The sequence below is a fragment of the Colletotrichum siamense genome, assembly GCF_013390195.1.
Source record: "Colletotrichum siamense strain Cg363 chromosome Unknown KSG_Cg363_contig03, whole genome shotgun sequence".
Classification (NCBI taxonomy): domain Eukaryota; kingdom Fungi; phylum Ascomycota; class Sordariomycetes; order Glomerellales; family Glomerellaceae; genus Colletotrichum; species Colletotrichum siamense.
The window spans coordinates 6,731,924-6,755,245 of NW_023501016.1; the positions used below are offsets into that span (position 1 = coordinate 6,731,924).

Here is a 23,322-nt window from a genome sequence, read left to right on the forward strand (position 1 = left end):
GCCATCATCAAGGCACCCACGGCTTTCGAATGAATCCTGTGACAATCCCGCTGATCGGTGCTCTGTTCCATTTCCGCGACGCTTTGTGGGTATACGCAGCCGATGGAGGGGAGATCGCTGGGAGGCAGCCTAGCGGCGTTGATATCAAAACATTGGCAGACTTTCCTGTCCGCTCTTGAGGTTAACGCTTCCACTGCGTTCTTAAGTTTTATGAAAGCGACAAGGCTGTCCGAAAGACGTGAGTTCCACCTCTGCTATAAGCTGATGCTAGTGAAAGGGGTTAGTACCGCACGCGTGAGTGCTGCGGAGTTGGTGGTAGCCTTACGAGTACCTTGGAATCTTTCATGCAGCCTCTCGTCGTTGATGCTCAGAAGGCCTCCGTGGTGAATAATCTTGGAGAGATGGTAAGCTTCGGGGTCGAGAAAGCCTTGTGCAAACTGTTGGAGCGATTCGGCATTGCTGTTTAGCCGGACAGTCGTGAAGCAACGCGCCTGGAATCAACTAGTCACAGCGCCAGAAGCCGGCTTACACATATCTACATGCATTGACAGAGCTTGCGCCATTCGACAGCCACGAGACGAGACGTACCTCGTTCTCTCGCGAGTGCCCTTTCTGGCGACTCAGGCGACCGCCCGACTGTGCGATATCGAAATACCACGGGGCCCGGATGAAAGTCAAAGAAAAGACAAACCGGCCAGCCGGCCGCCAGTCAGACAGAGAGAAATACTACGGGCCCGTTCGGGCGAACTCCACGGAAAGAGCTTCGCCCCTGTCGCCATGCCATGGATTTGAGGCCTGCGCCAACAACAATGAAAATATTGACTCAACGCCGCAGCTGTGCATGGCGAGCGCCCGACTGTATAGCTATGACGGAAAAATCTCATTTCGATATGATGCTGCTGCTGTCTCAACGCAATGTTCGTCCGACCCCGCAGTTGTTGAGTTAAGTCTTGCAAGTTACAACTATGTTGTAGAGTGACTATAGCGTACGGATTGCATACATCTAGATCAAACGGTTTCCATTCTCCTAAGTTAAAATCTAACCAAAAGGGTCATTTTCAATATAGAGACTGATAGACTAAGCTAAAATTAGTTTAGATAAGTAGGTTAGAGGGAGGTTAGTGTAATTGCACCTTCCTTTAGGCGCGAGGCCGCCATAGATGCTTAACGGCATTATGATAAACTGCTAACTGGGTTGACTGTGTTGGTTGGAAGACTTAAGGTTAAACATGCCAAGTCGCAGAGCGAGACCCTTAATGCCACGCTGACGGTGGTCTGTGGCTCATGTTGGACCAACACGAACTTCACCCATGTAAGTTCCTAGGACCCCGACCATCATGTTGGGGTTCCGCTTTGGGCCAACGCTGTACCCGTACCTAAGCATGATCGCGGACAGGAGTTACAAATACGGCAAGGAGAAATGAGCCGACTAATTACAGACCCGGCCTGGCGCCGCTCTGCTCTTACGTTGATTTACTACCTTAGCTGCGCACAGTGCAGTGCCCTCCCGCCAAGTATTATGAGTCAGTGTGTAATCGTGTTGGAAGTTGGAGCTTTTGGCCGGTGGGACCATGTATTGCATCGCAATACAGTATGGTGTTGGACCAACCCGGCTCTCACCTTCCTTTACGAGCGATGTTGCTGGGGTACTTTAGGTAATCGTAGATTCTATGCAAGGTGATGGCTCTTCTTAGTCTCTCCACTCTCGGGCAACGTTACTAAATTCCATCACAGTTGACTGTGTGAAGTGACGGCTGCTGCTCGTTCTTCTTGCTGCAACATGGCGGTTATCATGTTTGCGTGACCGGTTGGCTGCTTCTTCTCGTACGCCCTTTTCTTTTTCCTCGGCCTGCGACATGAATCGAGACGACCAAGGACGATTCTAGCCGCCCTGCACGTACTTGCAGTTGCTGCAAGCCTGGGGGCCAGTGGTGAAGCCTTGCGCAAGCTTCCCCTGCTTGCTGTGCCTTTTGTCATCGGAGTGACGACGCACACGACTTCTATCCTGCTCCTGGACAAGGGAACTACTAGTACGGCTGGTCTTTCCCTCTCTGCGCAGCTGAAGGCAACGACCCTTCTCTGGTGCAATATCCGGAGGCTGGAGCCCTGCGGCTCCCGGCCCGCCACGGGATCAACACTGGGATGCCAGCGCCGCATCTCGTTCGGTCTAGGTCGCATCTCGAGAACCCTGGTCTTCTGGCTTGTTAACTGGTCGATATCCGAGATTCTATCTCTCCGGACACTGCGCTCCCTCCCTCTCGGGATCCACAGCTTTGCGCCCGACAAGCGGACCGTCCTTCCGAGTCCCTGGACTTCTCCAGGGCTCGCATACTCGGACTATGTTCTCCGAGCCATCACGAGCACGCAATGGATATGGATCACATACTGCGGCTTGACGATGATGCACCATTTGTCAGCCGCATTCTTCGTCTCGGTTTTGAATTGGGAATCTCCCAGCAACTGGGCGGGACCACCGCTTTTCGGCTCCATCTGGGATGCCTACACTCTCCGCCGCTTCTGGGGCGTCTTCTGGCACCGGCTGCATGTCGTTCCATTCGCGGCTTACACGCCGCCTCTGCCCAAGGCGCTTCGCGCTCTGGGTCTTCTTGCTTTCTGCGGCTGGTCACGCGCTGGTGAACTGGGTCATGTATCGCAGGGGGTATGCAGCATCCGAGTTCTCGTTTTTCGTCCTAAATTGGGCCGTGTGCTTGTGCGAACATGTTCTTGGCGTGGATGGCAGGAGGATGTCTGGCAGACTCGCCAGTAAGCCCCCGTCGACTGCTAGGCGAATCGCCGGTATCTTCTCCGTATGGCTGTTCTTCTTTTGTACCGTACCGGCGTGGCAGTATCCTGGAGTTTATGATAGGTCCTGATGTGGGCATCATGAGTCTCTTTCCTAGCTATCCTATGCAGGTCCCCGTCTTGCATAATACTGTCATTGCTGTTCTGGCACATGCTCTATGGCGGGTGCTACTCTGTCGTGTTAATCTCATCGTTTCCCATGAATACCCCGCTCCATTCTTTTTATTCAACACACCAAGGAGGGCTGTAACCGTAACTCTCCTCGGTCACTTTATTTACTTTCACTTCGGAGATTGCACACTCCTGTGGAGCCACCAGAGCTGCACATATCAACTGATTGCAAAATTGTCGGATCTCCCGAAAGCACCATGACCGAACCCCGTGACTCGACCGAGACGTCTCTGCCACCCTACGACGCGGTCTCGCAGCCGTATCAGGAGGTGTGCCCCCCCACAACCCTCGTCATAGAAAGCCAGTCGATCCAAGCTCTAGCGGCAGATTCCCCGCCACTGTATCATCTCAGTCTTGGTGTCTCAAGCCTTTCGGATATCACCACGGAGGTAGAGCTCTCGCGCGTTGAGCCGAAGCAAGATGGCTCGGGACGCCAACGCCATATATATGACTTGCGATATATGCGCTCGGGGCCTGGTGGCTACGTGAAGCTGCCGTCCGACTCGCCTCACTACTTTATCGAGCGTGCAAGCCGTCGCGTCCCGGGCCTTCAAGATCTTGGCCTCAAGAAAAGCCGCTTGCCGGGAAAGGCATGTACGACTGTTCTACCTGTTGACATCAGAGGCAAGACCAGCAAGTACAGCATACCCAATTTTGTCAAAGACAGCGCCCCCGTGTTCAGTATCAACAAAAATAGGTGGGCGGATGCGCAAGGGGCTTTGATTGCCTCCATGCATGATAATAACGAACACAGCCTGGTCGTCACGGCGGCCCTGCCGCGCGCCCAGTTTGACATGCTCGTAGCACTGTGGTGCTGCAAGGTATGGGAGTCTGGAGTTGCCAATTCCGAAAAGGTGCACGAGGGGATCGACGGAGGTGAGTAATTCAGTTAGATATGTGAATTCCAACACGTCGTTTGGTCGCTGACTTGTCATCTGTGTGTTAGTGAAGAGAAAGACGCGGCTGGCAAGGGAGTTTGGCATGAGTCGCTCAACCAGTAAGTTGCCTGCCATTAATCTGCGCCGGCCAGTATCAATCCATTAACCTGGTGTTCAGTGGGACCCGGAGGAGCGTCAGGGGCATTTTGAGTTAGCGGGTACGGAGTTCTGGATTCAAGATACAATCAGAGTTTCTAGGAACAAATATATCGCCATTGCACTGCCTAGTTATTGTTGGACCTTTGAACCAGCCCTTTCTTTGCAGGCCAGTGAGTTCTGAAGTCGATGGGGATAATGATATGGGCTGTCAGTTTGGCGCAGAGGCTTCCGAGGCCGGCACCATGGAAAGGCAAGTCCAGTGAAGGAGGGGCGTGTGGTATGATTCCAAGCCGAAGGACGTCGTCAAAGCAGGTTGGATGTCTTTCGACCCGTCTCGCCTAATCTACATGACAGACACTAAAGCCGTCGTCGAGATCGCTGCGATAGACAACACGTCCCAAGAAGCCCGTAGAGAGCCAGCAGCGTTTTTGTCTTTATCATCCGTCCCGGCACTGTCGTTGTTGCTCCCACCAGACCGCGGTCTCTCGGCTACGTCGCCGGGGCCAGCAGCCCACGCGAAGCCCGACAAGACCTTGTCAGAGTAGCCAGGGGTTGACGTGTCCATCGTGCCGTCGTCGTTGACCGTCGAGCCCTTGACACACTTGGCCCCGTTCCACTTCACGTCCGCCACCGCAGACCATAGGCTAGTCATATTGGTCAACGTGTCCCAGGTATAGAATAGCTTGCAGTTGGCCGCCTCGTAGTGGAACTGCAGGGGCGCGCCTAGGTCGTCGTTGGGATAGACATTTGCGGAGTTGACAGTCCATCCATCTGTGGGCATGCCAGCGAGCGGCGGGTCTGCCTCAGCAAAGGGCGTTACTTCGATACCCTCGGGCGGCTTGACGGGGCCGAGGGCGGGCCAGAGCTTCTGGTAGCTTCCCAGCGCGATGACGGGGCCGCCCTTCGTGCCGCCAACCGCCTGCATGGGTGCATCAATAGGACGTCCACCCATAGCAACGACCTGAACACCGAGCTCACGGGACATTATACCAACGATATAGGCGCAGGCGGATGCGCAGTGACCGTCAGTCACAATGATGGTATCCTCGGGCTTGAACCAGGGCTCGGGGATGGTAAAGATGCCCGGGAGTCCATCGGCAGCATAGGACACCTCCTGGGGCTGGATGATGTTCGTGTATTCATCCTCGCCGATCTTCTCGGGGCCATAGAAGCTGCTCCAGTCCGTGAAGTTCTTCAAGTCCTTATCGAGAAAGCCGCTGGACCCCACCGGGTAGGGCATGGTCTTGACATCGGTGACCATTTTCCCAAGCATGGTCCCGACCCAGTTCAGGAGGGGGTGCGCACGTACGCGCATCTTCATGTGCGCCTTGCTGTTGTTGGGGAAGAGGGTGGCGTATAAAGATATGGCATTCCACGCAAGGCCTCCACCATTACCCTGGAGGTCAACAATGAGCCTGGACTTGCCTTGCTTCCTGCTGGTCTCAACGAATTCGGCACTGACCCTACTGAAGTCGAGGAGGTCTGCGAGAACATCGGATGGGAGGATGGTCCCGCCGCCTGTTTGGTTCGGCGATATAAACAGATTCACAGCAAGGACGGCGGTGTCTTTCAGGGCTGATTCGTTAAAGAGATAGCCGCTCTGGTACCTGTCCTCGTGGATGACGAAGGCCTCAGGGTATCCTGCCAGAGCCGGTGCGAAGCCCGGCCGTACGTGGCGGATGGGCGCTTCTGTCTCGCCGGTCTTCCCGGGAACCTCGAAGCGCTCGTGCACGGCCTCGGCGGAGTTGATGCCGGAGAAGTTGGTCGCCACCCAGGCGATATTGGCGATGGTTGCTTTGGTGGCGTTGGCGAACTCGATCACGTTTTCGTCCGCGAGGGTGGTGTACAGGAACTGACGGGCCCCAGTAGTCTCGAGGACGTTCGCTAGGGCAGCACTGTACAGTTGACTGTTGTACGCTGCGTCAGGGTCCTGGTCTCGGGAGTTGTCAACGGCTCGCTGCTGGACGTGGTCGACAATGGGAACCGAGTCGAACCTGACGACCTCAGAAGCAATATACCCTTGCTCCACACTTTTCTCATAATCGGCTAGCCTGGGGTCAGCAGGTCTTGTTCGTCAAATAGGCACAAGGTCATCCATCGTCTTACAGTGAAGGTAGATCTTGGGATTTGCGATACCGTCTTCGGAGATTGACACAAAGAGAGCGGGCGTTTCAAAACTGAATAAAGTGCCTATCACAGGGGTAAATACCAGATGGCCGTCACGGGGCTTGACGTTAATCAGCCGATACAGGTCGCTTGCGAAGTCGAGCTGTGACTGGTAGCCACCGGCCTTCAGTATCTGAGTGATATTGGCGAGCCCCCCAAAGATATCGACGCCGGGGTAGAGATACCCCTCCGGGGGGTTTTGCAGAATGCTGACAGTGCTCTGGAACTCGAGCCATGGTCTGAGGTATTTGACAAGCGCAACGTCTCTCTCAACATCGACCGGGACCGAGCGCAGGCAGTCGAACGCCAAGGAGGGTCTCACCGCAAGTTTCTCTACATGCACCACGCACGTGAGTTCGCGTCCGCCATCGCCGTCGTGCACACCTCGTGGGAAGGTTACGGTTGACATACCTGTCGTGTTGTCTAGCACGGCCCCATCGTAGGCCTTGCCAATCTCTGCACAGGCGTTGCCATTTGCTCGTCTCCAAAGTGGGCTTGAAGCCGAAGGCGCGGCAACGGCAGGGCCCGCAAGGAGCAAAACTCGCACGAGGACCCCTACGTAGTGCAACATTCTGTCGTCGATGTGGCGAGGAGATTGCAGGTGACAAAATCGCGGCCCACGTTTTCTCATCGCCTGCTGGGTTATTGGCCTTTTGTATGTCCTGCCCGGCAGCTAGCGAGCTGTTCCCGGCAAGCTCTAGCCGACACGGCAAACCTTTCCTATAGCCCCAACAGGAACGGCCGAGGGAATTGTACGCTGGATGGTGTTGGTGCATCTTGGCGGACGTGGGTGGGTGGGTTCTGTTCATCGTATCGTGTTGGACGGGATGCTGGAGAGAAGATGCCCGGGGCAAGGTTCAGGTCGTCCAATCGGCGCTCGCCCGGATGACAATACTGGATCCGGCTGGGGCATGTTGCGAGCCCATTGTCTGTAGGCTGCAATCAATGACAGTGTGTCTAGTTCATCTTAGACGAGTGCGACTCTGCATATAGATCCAGTTGCACCACGTGGGTCGCCGAGCGAAAGTAGACTCCGTTACTCATCATCACTTTATCATCAGTGATGTATACTTTCTCGTAACGGTTCAAGATACGGCCATTGACAGTTTTTCAATGGTCGCATCCTTGATTGAGCGAGATGATGGCTGGTTTTAGACTCTTTGTCTTTGGATATCACCCAACACCCTTGGATATTTGACTTCTTGTCCTCGTGCCATCCAATTCGGAGGAATACCGCGAGAATTCATGAAACAACTCATTTTTCACTTCATTCCAGCTTCTTTTGCTAAGAACTGGCCAAAGGCTGGGCCAATATCTCAAAAGGAGAGGACAGGGGCATGTTTGGCGACAAATCAAGGACGTTCGAAAGTTGAGCAGGCAATGAATGACGTCAAGGCGAACATCGAATACGAGGAACAAACACGAATTCGAAATGCTTTTCTGCAACGAGCTGTTGAGCAAAGGATTTGACACACTGCTGTTGCGATGTATAGGATCGGAGGACGGGTGGTGGCGAAATATTCTTTCGGCCTACTCGTGAACATGACCAAAGAGCAGCTCCATGATGCGTTCATTTGCTTGAATCGTGATGAGAGTCCGGAATGCCATTGAGCTCTAATAGAGAAGCGAGCTCTAATAGAGAAGCACAACCAGCATGCACTAAGTGCACGTAATTCATAGTAATACATGTACATTTACTTGATTATCCTATTCCATTTGTACTTGCGCGCACAGCATTTAATTCCTTTGAATTGATGTGAAAGGTAATAAGTGAGCTCCTGTGGCTTAATATAAACTTAATCTCCACGATATATTTAAACATAGACTGACTCAAGGTCAGCTAGCCCTACCAATGGTCCTTGTCTGCAGTAAACATTACTGAACAAGTTGGTATGGTTGCTATCGTATAAGCTCAGCGCCCTATCAGTGATAGTAGCCTACACTACATGAGAATGCAGGGTTAATCTGGCTTGATGTGATTAACACTTTCTTCTAGCGAATAGCGAACTTTACTGCAAAGCAGAATCACAGCAGGCCAATGGCGAAGTGGTTCATTCTACTGGCAGTTGAGGGGTATTTACAAGTTTGCGCAAAAGAAATGTCACTAAAGCCCCTAACTTTATGAAAGTGCAGCTAGACTTCCGGTTTATACATTGATCCATTCAAGTCTGACGCCCCTATACTGACTGAAGAGATCACCTTCACGAGACGGGCAATAACGAGCCCGTATGCGACATTGGTGTTCTGGCGTTTTGCGCGTGCGTGCAGTGGGAACACTAAAGTATTCAGGAGTCTTCAATCAGAGCAGCATATGTTACCGCTTTGAATGAATGCCATTATGTGAGTTCAGCTGCGTTTGACACTCCACAATCTATCGAAAAGACGAGGAGTGACAGACGGGCAACCTGTGATGCTCCACTCCGTGAATGGAAAAGCTTGTAAACGTTCAATCTCTGGTCTATTAATATAACTTGTGAAGTGGAAATATTTATAACGCCAAAAAATTCCTGTCTCTTTCCAAATGCTGTCAAGTAAACACGGAAGTCTTTCATCCTTTCAAAACCAATATCTTGTTCTAACATCCTAAGTCTGGACGATACGGTAGTCACCCTGGACAATACCGTTCAAGATCCATGGGGTGCATGTATGTTCCTCCGAGGTACGGTCGCCACTGCACGTCTCCAAAGTGCCCTTAGTGCAGCGATAGACAGGCGTGAAACCGACCCGGCCAGTCTCTCCGGCATAGACAGTCAGCTCAGTCTGGAAGCCCTTGCTCTCGGAGTCGCTGAACTCAAAGCCAACGGAGACAGAAACAACGCCAAAGGGGTCACCCAGCGAGGCTGAGAAAGAGGTGGTTCGAGAAACGGATTGATCGTAGGTGATGGTGATGGTGCGGTCGGTTTCCTCAGCTGGGACGGATCCGGACACAATCTGAGTGTCGAAGGTGGTGAGGTAGGGCTCGCCGTTAGCCTGGTAAGACTTGCTCTTGAAACCAGTGCAACGAGCCTGGTTGCGAGACTCAGTGGCCTTCAGCGTGTTGTCCTTCGGAGGAGAGCCGACTGCGAGAGGCTCGATAATGGTGCCGTTGGCGAACTTGAGGTAGCCACCCTGGAGTCCGCTGCCGACGCTGCGTCCCTCGGTGTCGCGGCGACCCCATGGCACACCAGCTGCCTCGCAGTCACCAGAACCGCAGCAGAATTGAACCACTAGTTTCATTGTTAGAATTTGATTCAAGACTGCAGACCTTTTTTACTTACTGAAGGTATCCTCCATGCGAAGCTGGCTAGAGCATTCGGCATTCTCGGTGTGGTAGATCAGATCTCCGCAACCAGTTGTAGTCAAGCTGGCTGGGGATCGGACCATGTAGCTACCGGGCTGGCCGCCGCAAGGGTCGATGAAGTCACCCCAGACAAGGTACTTCACTTTGCCGGTGCCCTCTTTGAAGCCCTGGCCACCAAAGACGGTGTTGGTGTCGTAAATGACACACTCAGGGTATCCGGGACCACTGCTGGCGATGGAGGAAGGGCAGTCGTTGCATCCCTCAGACTTGCACCAAGAAACGTCTTGAGCAGTAGCCAGGGCAGCGAACGCCGCAGGAAGGATGAATGATTGCTTCATAGTTGAGCTGAAGATGAGATCAAAGTACTGTTGATGGGATGGAAGGATAGACTTGTGTATTGAGATGATGTTGTGGATGATGAGGAAAGTCCGAATGATGGTGTTACAGACACTTGTCTTTATAGTTGTTTCGCATGAGCAATGATCTATCCGAACTGTCTAAACTCTGAGAAGTTGCGAATTGATGATCGTCCCCAAAGTTCTTTGCGTTTGCCTGGTGCTTTCAGCTTATCCACATCCTGAACCGGGGTTAATCTGACAGTTGTTGATCTTGATCTTGAGCCAAAAGTCTCTCTAATGTTAGATCAGGCTACTAAGTGCTCACATAGCTCTTCTGAAGTTGTTGATCGACTCCAAAGTCCCTTTGGGTGACCCTCTCGGCAGCTCCACATTTCCATCAGGGGTTTCCGGCAGTTGTCGATCTGGGGCCACAAAATCTACGAAGGGTTGCATCAGGCTACAGCTTCACATCAGCCCCACGCGACGCAGCGACATAGCCTCTCCAGGCTTCCAAAATTCTGTTTGTGGTTGAAAGAAGTGATTCCGGAAATAGACGATCAACACGCAGGTTGACATTCGACCATAGCAAAGGCTGAATTTAGGTTTTTGATAAGACTATATGCCTAGACCCTTTCTCGATGGATATTGCAAGGAGTGGGAACCATTCCTACAATTACAGGGCTCGGCCGATGAAGGCGCCACTTTTACAGGGCCCAACTGGCGGAGGAGTCACTGAAGACTTCACATCCATGCCACCTGGCTGATCATCATTGAGATCATCATCAGGCTCGAGGCGTTTACTCGGGACCCCTTGAAAAGACGCAGGCAACAAAATATCACCAAGTCGCGAAAGGGACTTTGGTAGATTTATTTGGCAACTCATTCGAGATATTCACCGACTGGAGTTCTACAAATACTTAGTCTCTCGTCCGCCTTTCCAAAACAATGCAATCTGGCCCTCATCAACCCATCTAGACATCTCAACCCCAGTCACTCTCTTCACTTCTTGTCTTCACCAGCATCAAGTCCAACTCCAGCATACCAAGACTCGTAATCATGGTTTATATTAAGCAACTTGCTACCTTCTTTTCCTCGGCTCTTGCCGTCGTGGCATCGCCTACTTTCCGCAACTCTAGCGACAATGTCAAGGACATTTCTGCTCGTCAAGCTTCGCAGATCCCTCCCAACTCTCTGTACCTCGTCGAATGGTACCCCAACGGCTGTGGCAATGGAAACGGAGTTTCTCTGACCGGTCACGAGGAGACTCTCGCCGTTTGCTCCAAGTTCAACGGTCTCTATGACCCCAACGCCGCCGACTCCGCTTCCGTCCGCTTCTTGTTCCCGGATGACGGTCGCACCTTCAAGTGGCGCCTCTTCAGCAGCAACACCTGCAGCACGCAGATTGCGACCGGCACCGGTGGCGGATGCTTCAGCGTCCCATCCAACCAGAACGTCGGCGCCATCATTGTCTACACCTAAGATACCCGGAGCCCTGGAGTTTTGAGCTTTTATATTTAGGATTTATTACGTGCGTGCGAGAATGGTGAGGTGGGAGGCGTTTCGCTTTGTCGGAGGTCCAAGTTTGAGGAAATTCCCGGGATCCAGAGCATGTAATTCTTGAAATTTACATTTGTTATACGTACTTTAGATGTGGAATATGTTGCCAAGACGACCAACAGTCTGGCTTCTTGTTCATCAGCGCTCATGTGTTTCCCAATGAACAGTCACTACATGTTTTACGCAGACCTTGTCAAGAGATCTCTCTCTCTCTAAACTGAGCAGCTTTCGGCAGATGCCTGCATGGCGGGCCGCTCCTTACAGGGACTGGACAGACCCTAGCGTCTAGTGTATCCACACAAACACATCAAATGCGGAAAGTATGATGATGATCCACCAGGGGGCATCTGGCCGTTCCTCGGCGCTTGAACCAAAGTCCCGTTCAGGGCCTTGCTCTCTCCTTTAGAGACTCCGCCAAACCCCAGTTTTTAAGCATGGCCAGGGCAATCGCTTTACAGGCAGCACGCCGTTTGGCTCAAGCTTCTGTCGGCCGCTGACCTTCACCACCGCTCACCGCTACGTGCCTGGGACACTGACTGGACTGTACTCCGTATTAGATATGTGCACTCCGAGTTTTACAATTGAAAATGGGCTATGACATATATTCTATCAGACTCTACTCCCGAAGATCATCTTAGGTTCTAAACCATTGGTAATTAATGATCACTTTATTTTGCTTGACTCTTCAGAAGTTGCTCCACGACATCTGCTAGCCAGATCCACTATAGCAAAACGCCCCTTTTAGCCGAATGCTAGAGCTGCTTCTGCGTTGTTTCTTTCTCTGCTGCAACAGACGGTCTGTAATTCGCCAATCTGAAGTTCTTTCTGTTATCCTGCGAAATCTTCTTATCATGATATGCCACATCGAAAGCGCTTCTATCAGTTTTATTGAACATCGCTCGGACCTTATTAGGGGCTCGAGTCGGGTTCCAATTGCCTTGGCTCATGATCGGCCACTCAAACTGCTCTTCTGGGGCTTGAAGCTTGAGGTTTTCCACGTTCTGGTACAACTTAGGATATGGAGACATTGGAGGCTTCTCGGACGGAGCTTGCTGCACTTGTCTTCGCACATCGGCGGCTTTGATGTAGCGAAGGGGGTCGTTTGATTGAAGTCCAGAACAGGAGTACTAGGGCAATAAAGTTAGGCTGGTGCATGCTACACGCTTGCCAGGGGACATCGCCTACATAAGAACTGTCTGTCGGCGTTCGTTTGGTCTTCTGAATGTCAAGGGAGTCAGTCCGCGGTAGAGTAGGCTGAGAGGCGGTCGGCCTTGGAAGGGGGTCCGGAATAGACGAAGTAGGGACTGGGTTGAAAGACGAAGCAGCAGGATTGAATCGTGTAACTGTCGAGTTGGATGACGGTGCATTTCCGACAGTTGGAGAACCAGTCGAGGGGGGTTCCGGGCGGGGAGACGGATGCTTGGAAGCTTGAGCCACAGTCCGAGTAGTCAATTTGTCGTCTGATCGACGGGTCGGTTGATGATTCTGCTGGTTGGTAAGGTTGCCGGTAGATATTTCTTGCCGATAGTCGATGTTTTGGCGTATGTACTCGTTGGCAAGATGACCCATGGGATTGCCCATGTGATTGTTATGGGTATAGGCGTGAGAATGAAAGGAGTTGCTCACGGGCCCAGCCGAGTTGTTGACAAAGCTACTACTACCACCCTGACTGTTGCTTTGAATATGGAGAACCGAGCTTGCGGTTTGACTATTGATGCTGTTGGTTTGATAGCTCAATCCGTAACCAACAGGACAAGGTTGCGTCTGATAACGAAGATGGTTGTCGATATGGCCATTGTGGTATCCCATTGGCTGCGAGATAGGGTGCGTAGCTGTATGCATAACAGGCTGGTTGTTGAATTGATTGATCTGCTGATTGACGGCAAGGCTCATAGCAATATCTACAGGCTGAAGAAGAGGCTGCTGACTCTGGTGGTTTGGATTTCGATTGGCTGAACTTCTTCGACGATTACTGGACGACTGATTTGGAGACTGCTGGCCGAGTCTGTTGGGCGAAACATTGTTGGAAAGGGCTTCTGGGCGCGTTTGAACGTTGATAGGTTTGGCTTGGCCTACGGTGACTATCGTAGAGTTATTGGCGAAATTTGAAGCTGGATATGTTGAAGAGGGGCCAGCAGGAGTGAGGTTGGAGGATGGTGTGGTGTTCAGGGTCGAGCTGGATGCCGTGCCTGCTAAAGTCGTGGTAGACTTGTCCTCGGCTTTCTTTGACCTTTTGAAAAACATGATGCAAGTTGAATCACTGTACCAGCAGCAGAAAGAATATAATATACATAGATAGATAGTCGAAAGATAAGAAAGTATCACTGCGACTCCAAGCAGAAATGATAATCATCTGAAAGTCATGAAGACCAGCCTCCGCGCGACGCTTCTAGAGTAATTTAAACGATTGATACCTATTTAAAGGATATCCGCCGTCCATATGTCAGTTTTCTTAAGTCATAAACATCCTTGATCGGTCGGGTACGAAAAGACCGCCATAACATCCGGACGTTTCAAATGTAGCGAGACGCCTGTTGGTCATTCAAGCAGGCCAGTATGGATCTCAGTTCCAAAGGCTTTAATTCGTCCTAAACAAATAAGCGCTGTTGATGAAATTTAGCGCGCGACTGGCTTGATAAAGTTAGAATTTGTGTTGTTGGTTCAATGGGCACCGGGCCGCGACCCCACCAACAAGACAATCGTCTCGTCCCGAGCGAGGCCGCCTGACTCTGAGAAAACAAGAGAAACCCAGTTCCACGTTCAAATTCATTGTCAAAGTCTGAAATGCTTTGGGGGAGAAGTCTTCTTTTCGTTCCTTCGAATATCTCTCAGTGCCTTATTCTCTCTCATAACATTCACGATGACGAATACGGAGAACAATTCTGGCGACATTTTGCCGCAGCACGAGCCTTTGAAACCATTCAAGAGCACCGTTGTCCACGGCATTGATTTTCGGGCACTTTATGAACATGGAATGCTTCCTGAATTCGAGGCATTATTCAGCCACTTCATTGAAGCTCTGGACTCCCTCTCTGAAGACAATCTCAACGATAGAGCTACGAAACTGGCTTCGGAGTGTCAGATGCTGCATCCGTCACGCCCCAGTGGACTTCGAGGCTTCGAAGTTGGCGCTTTCTTCATGCACTTTTGGACTTTTTGCCACCTCATCGCCCGGTGTATACCTCACCGCCACATTGGTCAGAAGCTTCTAGTACAAGTTTTTGTCGACCTTGACGCTGCAGGCCAGGTAGGTTATTCCGCCTTCTTTGATTGACAGTGGCTAAACTGATGAACTTGCAGTCGACCAACGAAGACTGGAAGGGTCTTCCTGACTTGGACATGTTTACGAGAGAAGACTGGATTTGTGAGTTCCAACCACCTTTCGGCTATGGGTACGGAGGCTTACTGCCAAACCAGCGCCAACCTTCGCACGTGTAAAAAGCGATGAAGAGGTGTACACTTTGCAGCAGTGGCTCAACTTCAACTCTTTCGTTGCTCGCCACTCTGGCACTGGCTTTCCGCGTGGTCTCAACTTCGCTGTATGGGAGATTAGGCATGGTCTCGAGGAGCCTCTACAAGAGCGACCAACTAAAGACAGCCGACAGACCCTCGGATTTGTACTTAGCCACGATGTCGAGCAGTTACTAGATGAGCCCCGAGATGACGTTGACAAAAGAGCAGAAAGTCAGCCATTGCCACTAGGACCAGAAGGAACCCACAGGGTCGCAGTCGCCGCTGAATGGCTGATTCACGCGCCCTCGGTCCTTCTCCGGGAAGCGCTATCATGGGGCTCTCGACCCCTTCTAGATGATTTGGAGAGGCGCGTATTTTGCACTGGATCTCTGTTTGGTGGGAATCCTGGCCTCGACCTCGAGCGTTGGGGTTTCTGGAAAAGACGGTTGAACGGACTAAGGGGTCGTCTTGGAAACGACGAAGAAACCAGGCAGAGTGTGGACGAAGCGGTGGCGAGCATGTCAGCTGCTGAGTGTTCTGCTGCTCAACATTGGTAGATCACCTTGGTCGGATTGACTCTACCTAGCTAGGTACGGGTTTTTTTTTTTTTTTTGCCTCGGTGGCAAAGGAAACTAGACCCCAATCGTACGATGAGCAGCATCTGATGTGAATTCTACCAATGTTCTCTTTACTTAGATCCTCCCTTCCACGCGGAGAAGAATTTGCCAAACACATTACGTACAGTCATGTCGTATGAGACAGTTGAGACTCGGAAGACTCAAGGGTGGCTATTTGGGCCTCGACCCTGAATCGCAACGAAGTAATTATCAGATCTCGGCTAGGTAGCCAATGCCCATCACAGTAATGAAGGAGACGCATGCCTTGAAGTCTTTTTGGAAATCGCATTGATCATGAACATATTTCACCACTCTAAATTCCGCCTCCAATAATCCGGGCATTCTTCTTTAGTCATGCAAATATCTGGGGTGCCTTGTATGAGGTTTTTCCGGTACAGCTCAAGCCTCTTGAGCTAGGCAGCAAATTCGCGCCCAATGTCGAGGTGGCGTCTAGCGTTTATCCCGCTCAAGCCGAGATACAAAGTCTCTTTTAAGCCGCCTCTTACTATACGGATGATGCCACTTAACGTCGAAGCGATGAGACTGTTTTACCTTGTCGTCCCTGAGCCGCGGGGTGCATTCTTTATAACTAACTATGCTCCGATGCTGCGACCCCGTACTGCCTAATTTGGATCAGGATCGCCCTGTTGTCTTGATCGTCTCAGCTCAGCCAACGCTCCGGCCGGGCTGGAATGTCCGAAGATTAAAGTGCGGCTCGGCGCGCTACAAGCGTCTTCAGGCACCCAAGGCAAGACCCAGAAGTTCTCTCAATTATTCACTTAAGCGGGCCCTTTCGATCTTTGAAGTATCTTGGCTTGGGTTATGCCAAGCGCCTTCGGGTTGTCCCGCCGGGCTAATGCCAAGTTAAGTACCCTTTAAGTATGTCTGAGACAGAGTCGATATGTGTTAAGTTTGGCAGATAATTGGTATGGGGCTTACATCCCGGAATGTCAAGACCTCCGCATGAGAGTAAGATCTGGTCATTTGTGAAATTATCGCCAGCCTTGCAGAGTTGGAAACAGTGGGGAGTGGCCTAGACAGCGCGTGTCTGGCACACCCCAGCAAGTGGTACACCCCAGCAAGTTCAGGAGGCAGGAGCTGACATTGAAACAACATCCCCGTGGGGCAGGCTGTTACAAGCGGTGTAGAGGCGTTGCCTTGGCCATACAAAGTATTCAATACGATCATCGGTTCAAGCTTCACGTTACTATCCCTTGACTACATCGAGACATGTCAGCTCATCGTCTCAGCTTATAGTCTCAGCTACTCAACCAGATCGAATGTAGTAGTAAGAAGTAACTTGAGAGATCGTGAGAAGATCGTTTGGACAGCCTTGTTCCAGATGAACTGGGAAGCATGTGCTTCGGACTGGAAGCCCTTTTGCTTGTACAAGGGAGTAGAAGTCTAGGGAAATCCTGTGAAGAGGAAAAGTATATAAACAGGTTTGCTTCCCGACTTTCCAACGTTTCTGATCAGCTCACCAACAGCATCAAGAAAACACCAGGCCTCAAAACCATCACTGTCTCTCTTTCATCCTTCTTTTATCCAACTTTGTCTCTCTTTAGACCAAGCTCAAAAAACCTACCTATCACAATGCGTTTCACCGTCGCTATCGTCGCCTACTTCGCCTCAGTCGCCCTCGCTGCCCCCGAGGGACTCTCCACTCGAGAGCAAGACCCCGAGGCCGTCGTCGACCCCCTCGAGGGCAAGGCCGAGCTCCTAGCCGCCACCAACGCATCTGCCCCTGACCTCGTGTACGCCGGAGTCCTCGGCAACGGTCTCCTCGAAGGCTTCATTGACCCTTCCGTTCCCGTCATCGACGCAAGGGACCTTGAGGGCGCCGACCTCGAAACACGCCAGGCCTGCGGTGCCAACACCATTCGCTGCAGCACCAGCAACCTGGCTCGCACCGGAATCTGCGGCCGCCTTTTCGACATCCTCGGCGGCCCTGACTTCGTCAACCGACCCCTGCCCGCTGCCAACTTTTGGTGCTGGTCGGATGTCCACGTCAGCACCAACAATCGTTGCTGCATCAGCTGGAGCAGAACCGTGAGTGGTTCCAAGACTTCGCATTTGTTCAACGCTGGCGTCAAGACCATGAACCACTGCAAGAATAATGCTCTCGTTTCTGGATGGTCGGGTGATGTCAAGCTTGGCAAAACATGTGTTCGTCAGTGCCTTTCCAACCGACCCAACGGTTGCAACTAAGGAACTCGAACTCGACTTGGCGCGCAAGTTTGCCGGAAACTCAAGAGGCTTGAGCTGTACCGATCTACCTCACCAAGCGGCACTGGCGCAGACTTATTATGTGGCGGAGGACGACTTCAGATTGACGACGGTGGAAGACGCGATGCTGGGATTGATATTGAGTTTTAAAATTCACTTCCTAACGCAACTTTGCTTTGTACACGAGGTAGAGTTACTTGATGAATACAGATTGGTGTTGTTGCTCATCTTGTTCCCAAAATGAATCGTGGAAGTTGTGACAAGACGCAAGCCATTGTATTGCAGGCACCGTTCAAAGTAAGAATCCGCTCAAGAGTATACTACAGATGTCTAGCTACAGCCACTTCAACGGCACTCATCTTTTCCAACGCTTCGTCCACATTCCTCTCCACCTCTTCGTCTCCGAGTTGACTCTTCAACTCCCCCAACCGCCTCTTCCAGAATCCCCATCTCTCCAGGTTAAATCCGAAAGTGCCCGCAAACAACGGTCCTGCTCGGTAGATCCGCTGCTCTTCGTCATCGAAAGGGCCGCGAGTGTGCCAGATCAGGCTCTCCTCCAAGATCACTGGTGCCGCGTGGATGAAATACTCCGCAGCGACGGCGACTCTCGTCACCGCTTCGGGGCACAACACCTTCGCGTCCTTCTCTGCATGTTCCCCAATGCCCTCAGATGCCTCGTCAGGCGGACCCTCGGGCGTCGCAGCCGGTTGCGCCCTGGCGGCTTTGTCCTCTTTCGTCAGCTCATTGCCCAAGGGATTTCGAAAGTCACCCTCCAGCCCGTGGTTCTGCCTCCAGAGCAGCTCGGCCTCCAATCTTTGCTGCTCCCTCTCCTTCAGGTCCTCTTCAAACTCCCCTTTGCGCTTTTCTCTATCCCTCTCCAGATCCTCTGCAAGCTTCTCTAGATCTTTCTCTAGACCATCTTTAATCGACCACAGCATGAGATTCAGTGCTCGCTTCGGCCCGCTCCCCACTAGACGCGCGAACCAGGAGTTGAAATTGAGCCAGTGCTCCAGGGTACATTCTTCCCTAGAGAGACGCGTACGTGTTGGGTCTATTCCGGTTTGTGAGAAACATATTGCTTATAGTTTCACGTAGGGAAGTCTCACCGTCATTCCACCCCTCTCTCAGTGTCTGTCCAAGCTCAGGCAAGTCCTTCCACGCCGAGTCCTCAGTCTACAATACCAAACAGATTAGCATTGAAACATAAACACGCACAATCCCTCTGCAGGCATCTCACCTCCTCTCCAATGATCTCTAGCTCCAGCACGACGTCGGTGAGCAATCGCTGCCCAATGTGACGATATGGCACGCAGCTGACCATCCGCGTATAAATGTCCCAGAACTCCCACATCTCCACTCGTTGGCCGGGTTCATTGTCTTTCTGCGCCTCCTCGACGTATGAAACCCAAGCTTTCTGTGCTGCGCCCACAACTTCCTGTGTCCTATCCTTCATATTATCTTCCGACAAACCATCAAAGGCCTCCATGATTACATAGAAAAGGTCTTCAAAGTCCGGGTGTGAGCGTTCAAACATCCTCTGAAAGTCAATGCCATGATAGACAAACTCCGTCTCGAACGTCTGCGGCTCGTGTTGCCCTCGCGATCTCTTGGTTTCAGCTGTGGGAGAGGGCCGAGAGGCTGATTTGCTGGACCGGCGCCAGAGACGGTTGAGTGGGAAAATGCGCATGGTTTCTAAGAAAGCCGTAGCTGAGGTCTAAAGAGAAGTGCTAGTGGAAGAGGAGCATGAGCTGTGGGCCGTGTTGTTCGCCGGCAACCCCTTGACTTATGAATGTCGGGTCGTAACTTAGCCGCCGCGGATGGCACCGAACCAACGACTTGGCATACAATTGCTGCGCAGTCGCGCGCTAAACCCTTGTAAAGTCTGCTCCGCGAACCAAACGTGGCCCCTGTCAGCGACCGCATCGCCGGGCTACTTATGTTGTTGGACCAACTCTCGTAAATTGATCTAGGCAAGCTATCTGGGGCTTCGCAAATATGGCGCTAAATCTCAGCATTGCACATCAGGTTCAAGAAAAGCAACTACAAGGCTCAAGACTCGGAAGACTGTGTCAGTCCGCGTGTACGTTAATGACCGTAGATAGTTCAAGAGTTAAGCAAGTCGAATTGGCCTTTTTAGCTGCACACTACCTAACGCCAGTACCTGCACCCCATTACCCATCATAGCAAGCTTTACAACAAAATGAAACCTCGGAAATACGTCCAGGACCCATTTCCACTAAATCCATTCATAGCGCCGCAACTACGTCGAGTTCTGTGTCGTTTTCACCACATCTAATACCTCAGTATCATCTCGCGGTGGCGTACGCTACGACCTGATCGAGGTCTACATCTTGACTCGGAACAGGTAGCGGAGACGAACTTGAGCCACATCGTAGACGATGAATTCGTTGTAGTAGAGGCCTGCATGTTGGACGTTGGTGTCGCCAGGAGTGACGGTCGTGTCAGGCTACAGGTAGGTTAGCACAATCTGCTCAACAACGATAACATAACAACTGCAAATAGGATGCAGCAGCCGCGAGCTAGCAGTGACTTACCATCTGAATGCCCTTAAGCGAAGGGTGAACGGCGCTGGCGTCCATCCACTTGCTCGGACCCGTTCTGCCCTGGCCCCAAGTCGAAAGCATACCACCGGCTTTAGCGCTGTCACCTGCGTTGTAGCTTGCGTTGGTGAGCTTCTGGATCGGGTCGCCAAGCTCGGCCTCACAAAGGAGGAGGAGTGCCTCGCCTCCAGAGCTGTACGAGTTGCAGTAGTTGGCAGACTTAGATGACATGTCTGCGAGGTAAATACCCTTTCCGAACATGTATCCGGTGACGGGGGCCTCAGGAGGGGCGATTCGAAGACCTTGGCTGAGGATACCACCAAAGTTTGTGACACGAGAGCCGTGCCAGAGAAGACGTCGGTCTGACTTCAGATTCGGGATCTTCTTCTTCTCGAAGCGTTCCAACTCGCCGTTGCGCTCGATGCGGAAGATTTCTTGTACCCTGTAGTTAACATGGTGCGTGGAGCCCTTGGAGCCGTTCAGATAATCTGAAAGTAGGCTGAATTCCTTGCTCTTGTGGTCGAGAGGAGTCATCTCGTTCATTCCCAGGCTTCGGTACTGGGTGTCAGCGGGGTGGACATTGGAGATGGTCTTGCGGTCGATCTTCATAAGATCGGAGGCAGCCTTCATGTCCGACAAGCTCTCGAGGAGGTCGAGTTCCTTCTTGAGCATATCCCCGGAACTGATGATGGGCGGGCGGCGGCGGCCGAAAGCGTGAGGGATTAAAGAATAGAACTGGTTGGACAGATGCTCAGTCGCGGCGGCGACAGTCATGGAGTACTTGGAGTCGGCAAGTGACGGGTCATTGATCAAGGCACTCAGGTCCTTGAGCGACTGGAAACCACGAAGAATGGTGTTCTTGCTGAGCTTTCCAAGGGGCAGCTTATTAGCATCATAGTCCATGGACGACATGGCTGATGCGAAGTATCCCATGTTGAAGATGAGACCCATGAGCTCCTGAACGGGCTTCTCCAAGGTGCAAATCGCGTCAGGCTTCTTCTCGTCGGCGTCCTCGGTCTTGACGGTGCCATCGGCGTCATCGGCGTCATCGGCACCTTCATCGTCGGAATCCTCGTAATTGCGCTCGATGTAAGCGTACTTGCCAGACTTGGGGTCGTTGGTGCGATCGGCCCAGCTCCATCCGCTCTTGTCCTTGAACTTCTTGTCGAATTGCTTCAGGGCATCATCCAAAGTACCGTTGCCGAGAATCGCCTTCTGGCCATGGTCGCCAACTCTGCCCCATCGGGTCCAGGTCTTGTAGACTGACCCGTTTTCAATGAGCTAGCAAGGTCAGCTTCGGTCCATGTACGCGAGAATTTGGCTGCATGTGCAGACATCAACATACCTGAACGCGATAGAACTTGTTATTGTTGTTCGAAGCGTTGGTCTGGTTCAGAGACGCGTCGTAAATAGTACCATCGGGGGCAATATAGACAGCGCCGGGAACGGTGCAGCCCTCGTCAACGGGTACAACAATCTTCTTGCTGGGTTTAGCGGATTGGCCATCAGCGGCTTCCTTCTTCACATTGGTTTTCACGTCGGTCTTGTCGTCAACATCGTCGGAAGATGCGGTAGCAGCAGCAGCAGCTTTCTTTCCCTTGGCGGCGCCATTGGCAGTAGTCTTCTTCTTTTTGGGCTCACAAGGTGCGTCGCTCTCATTGTCAGACTGCGCGGCGGCGGCGGCGGCCTTGGTGCGCTTCTTTCCGTTGGCCTTGGTCGCGGGGGCTGCCTGCTGCGACTGAGAGGCGTTCTGTGAAGCACTGGCCTGGGACGAAGCTCCGTTCTGGGACCCGTTGGCTGCAGGAACAGGAGCAGGAACAGGGGTCTGCATTGGCTGGGGCATCTTGGACTGGCTGCCGCTGGTGATGGCAAAGTCGTCCTCAGGGGCCTTGGACCCCGTGGACTCGCATTCCTGGGCCCACTCCAGGCTGACGATGGGGATGTTGTTCTTCTCTGCGGCCGCGACTTTGTGGTTTTCGCGTTGAAATCGCCTTGGGTGGTGATGAGGTGCGTCGTCTTTTTGGAGACAGATTTGGCGATGGTCGCGCCCAGCGAGGTCAGAAGCGACTCGATCTCGGCGCGCTTCTGGGTGAAAGTACCGCTGATGGCGATCGAGGCTCCGTCGAGGGGTTGAGCTGCTGGGGCTGCTGGAGCAGCAGCAGCTGTCCTGCCCGATCTTCTTGGGGGCATTGTGGGCGAGTGCGGAGAAGGGACAAGGAAAAGGGAGGGGCGAACGTCACAGGGATGACCGCTGGGTACGATTGAGTTCGATTGAGTGCAGTACGCAGCGTGAGGTAGGATAAGGGTGAAGATGAACGCAGAACGGAATGGACGAAGGAGAGAGAAGAAGGGATCGCGAGAATATATTTTATTTCTGTGTTGGTCAGAGAAAACCCCCGTCAGCCCATACCTTCCCAACACGAAGATGGAGGAAGCTACCAGCGAGGGAAAGCGCGACCTGAGCTACCCAGGTAGGTGCTAGGGAGGTGCACGCTTTCAGCACCTTTCGTCACAACCAACATGGAACAGCAGGCACCAACGCCGCTGGTGCCTGGCGCACGTGCCATTGAAGCCGCCAAGCTCCTGCAAGCTCGACTTCAGCCGTGGAAAGACCCGACAAATGGAGCCTCCTGCCTGGCCTTGGAGATGAGTCCATGGATGGCGTCGCGACATTTTGCGAAGATCCATGACCGGACGGTCTCTTTTGCCTGTGGCATCCAGCCTCTTCCTTTTCTTTCGGCGAGGGAAGTCTCCCCAGGATGAAGTGAAGCTATTCGTGTTTTAGGCAGCTCAGGCCCTAGGGATTGTACCTTACCGTGTAGTCAGTACAGACGACCCCTGCTTGGGATCGTGACAATGATCAAATCCAGTTCTCAATGCCGTCAGAGAGGGGGGTTTTCACGCAAAAGATAGCAATGAAATATGGTGGCAAAAAAACGGCTCGTTCATCAGCAGAGCCAATATTTCAGTATCTAATCATTTTACGGCGAATCCACCATCATCACCCGAAAAGTCCTCCATACGTTTCAAACATCAACATGTCCTCAAAGTCGTCAAGGTCGTCTACTATGTCGTCTGGATAGTAGCCATTCATCATCATGAACTCTTCTGGGG

At 52.3% G+C, this 23,322-nt stretch overlaps 8 protein-coding genes across 8 annotated transcripts; 4 read left to right on the plus strand and 4 right to left on the minus strand.

Moving 5' to 3' along the window:
- Nucleotides 1-2,495: 2,495 nt before the first annotated feature.
- On the plus strand, nt 2,496-2,873 carry CGCS363_v005792 (uncharacterized protein; the record flags this gene model as incomplete). The annotated part of the gene is made up of 1 exon (XM_036637641.1): nt 2,496-2,873. One exon carries the CDS (start codon nt 2,496-2,498, stop codon nt 2,871-2,873), a length of 378 nt encoding a protein of 125 aa, XP_036497587.1.
- Nucleotides 2,874-3,170: 297 nt separating this feature from the next.
- On the plus strand, nt 3,171-4,061 carry CGCS363_v005793 (uncharacterized protein; the record flags this gene model as incomplete). Its single annotated transcript, XM_036637642.1, has 3 exons — nt 3,171-3,849; nt 3,920-3,970; nt 4,030-4,061. 3 exons carry the CDS (start codon nt 3,171-3,173, stop codon nt 4,059-4,061), a joined length of 762 nt encoding a protein of 253 aa, XP_036497065.1.
- Nucleotides 4,062-4,353: 292 nt separating this feature from the next.
- On the minus strand, nt 4,354-6,747 carry ustP-3 (Peptidase S41 family protein ustP; the record flags this gene model as incomplete). Its single annotated transcript, XM_036637643.1, has 3 exons — nt 4,354-6,056; nt 6,117-6,509; nt 6,588-6,747. The coding sequence occupies 3 exons, from the start codon at nt 6,745-6,747 to the stop codon at nt 4,354-4,356; spliced, it is 2,256 nt and encodes a 751-aa protein (XP_036497586.1).
- A 2,012-nt stretch (nt 6,748-8,759) lies between these two features.
- Nucleotides 8,760-9,794, minus strand: CGCS363_v005795 (uncharacterized protein; the record flags this gene model as incomplete). Its single annotated transcript, XM_036637644.1, has 2 exons — nt 8,760-9,382; nt 9,434-9,794. 2 exons carry the CDS (start codon nt 9,792-9,794, stop codon nt 8,760-8,762), a joined length of 984 nt encoding a protein of 327 aa, XP_036497059.1.
- Nucleotides 9,795-10,850: 1,056 nt separating this feature from the next.
- Nucleotides 10,851-11,273, plus strand: CGCS363_v005796 (uncharacterized protein; the record flags this gene model as incomplete). Its single annotated transcript, XM_036637645.1, has 1 exon — nt 10,851-11,273. One exon carries the CDS (start codon nt 10,851-10,853, stop codon nt 11,271-11,273), a length of 423 nt encoding a protein of 140 aa, XP_036497062.1.
- Nucleotides 11,274-17,014: 5,741 nt separating this feature from the next.
- On the plus strand, nt 17,015-17,629 carry CGCS363_v005797 (uncharacterized protein; the record flags this gene model as incomplete). The annotated part of the gene is made up of 1 exon (XM_036637646.1): nt 17,015-17,629. One exon carries the CDS (start codon nt 17,015-17,017, stop codon nt 17,627-17,629), a length of 615 nt encoding a protein of 204 aa, XP_036497061.1.
- Nucleotides 17,630-17,967: 338 nt separating this feature from the next.
- CGCS363_v005798 (uncharacterized protein) lies at nt 17,968-19,133 on the minus strand (the record flags this gene model as incomplete). Its single annotated transcript, XM_036637647.1, has 3 exons — nt 17,968-18,698; nt 18,754-18,820; nt 18,885-19,133. The coding sequence occupies 3 exons, from the start codon at nt 19,131-19,133 to the stop codon at nt 17,968-17,970; spliced, it is 1,047 nt and encodes a 348-aa protein (XP_036497588.1).
- An 858-nt stretch (nt 19,134-19,991) lies between these two features.
- On the minus strand, nt 19,992-22,398 carry PARP2 (Poly [ADP-ribose] polymerase 2; the record flags this gene model as incomplete). Its single annotated transcript, XM_036637648.1, has 4 exons — nt 19,992-20,114; nt 20,203-21,489; nt 21,554-22,136; nt 22,175-22,398. The coding sequence occupies 4 exons, from the start codon at nt 22,396-22,398 to the stop codon at nt 19,992-19,994; spliced, it is 2,217 nt and encodes a 738-aa protein (XP_036497067.1).
- Nucleotides 22,399-23,322: the final 924 nt, after the last annotated feature.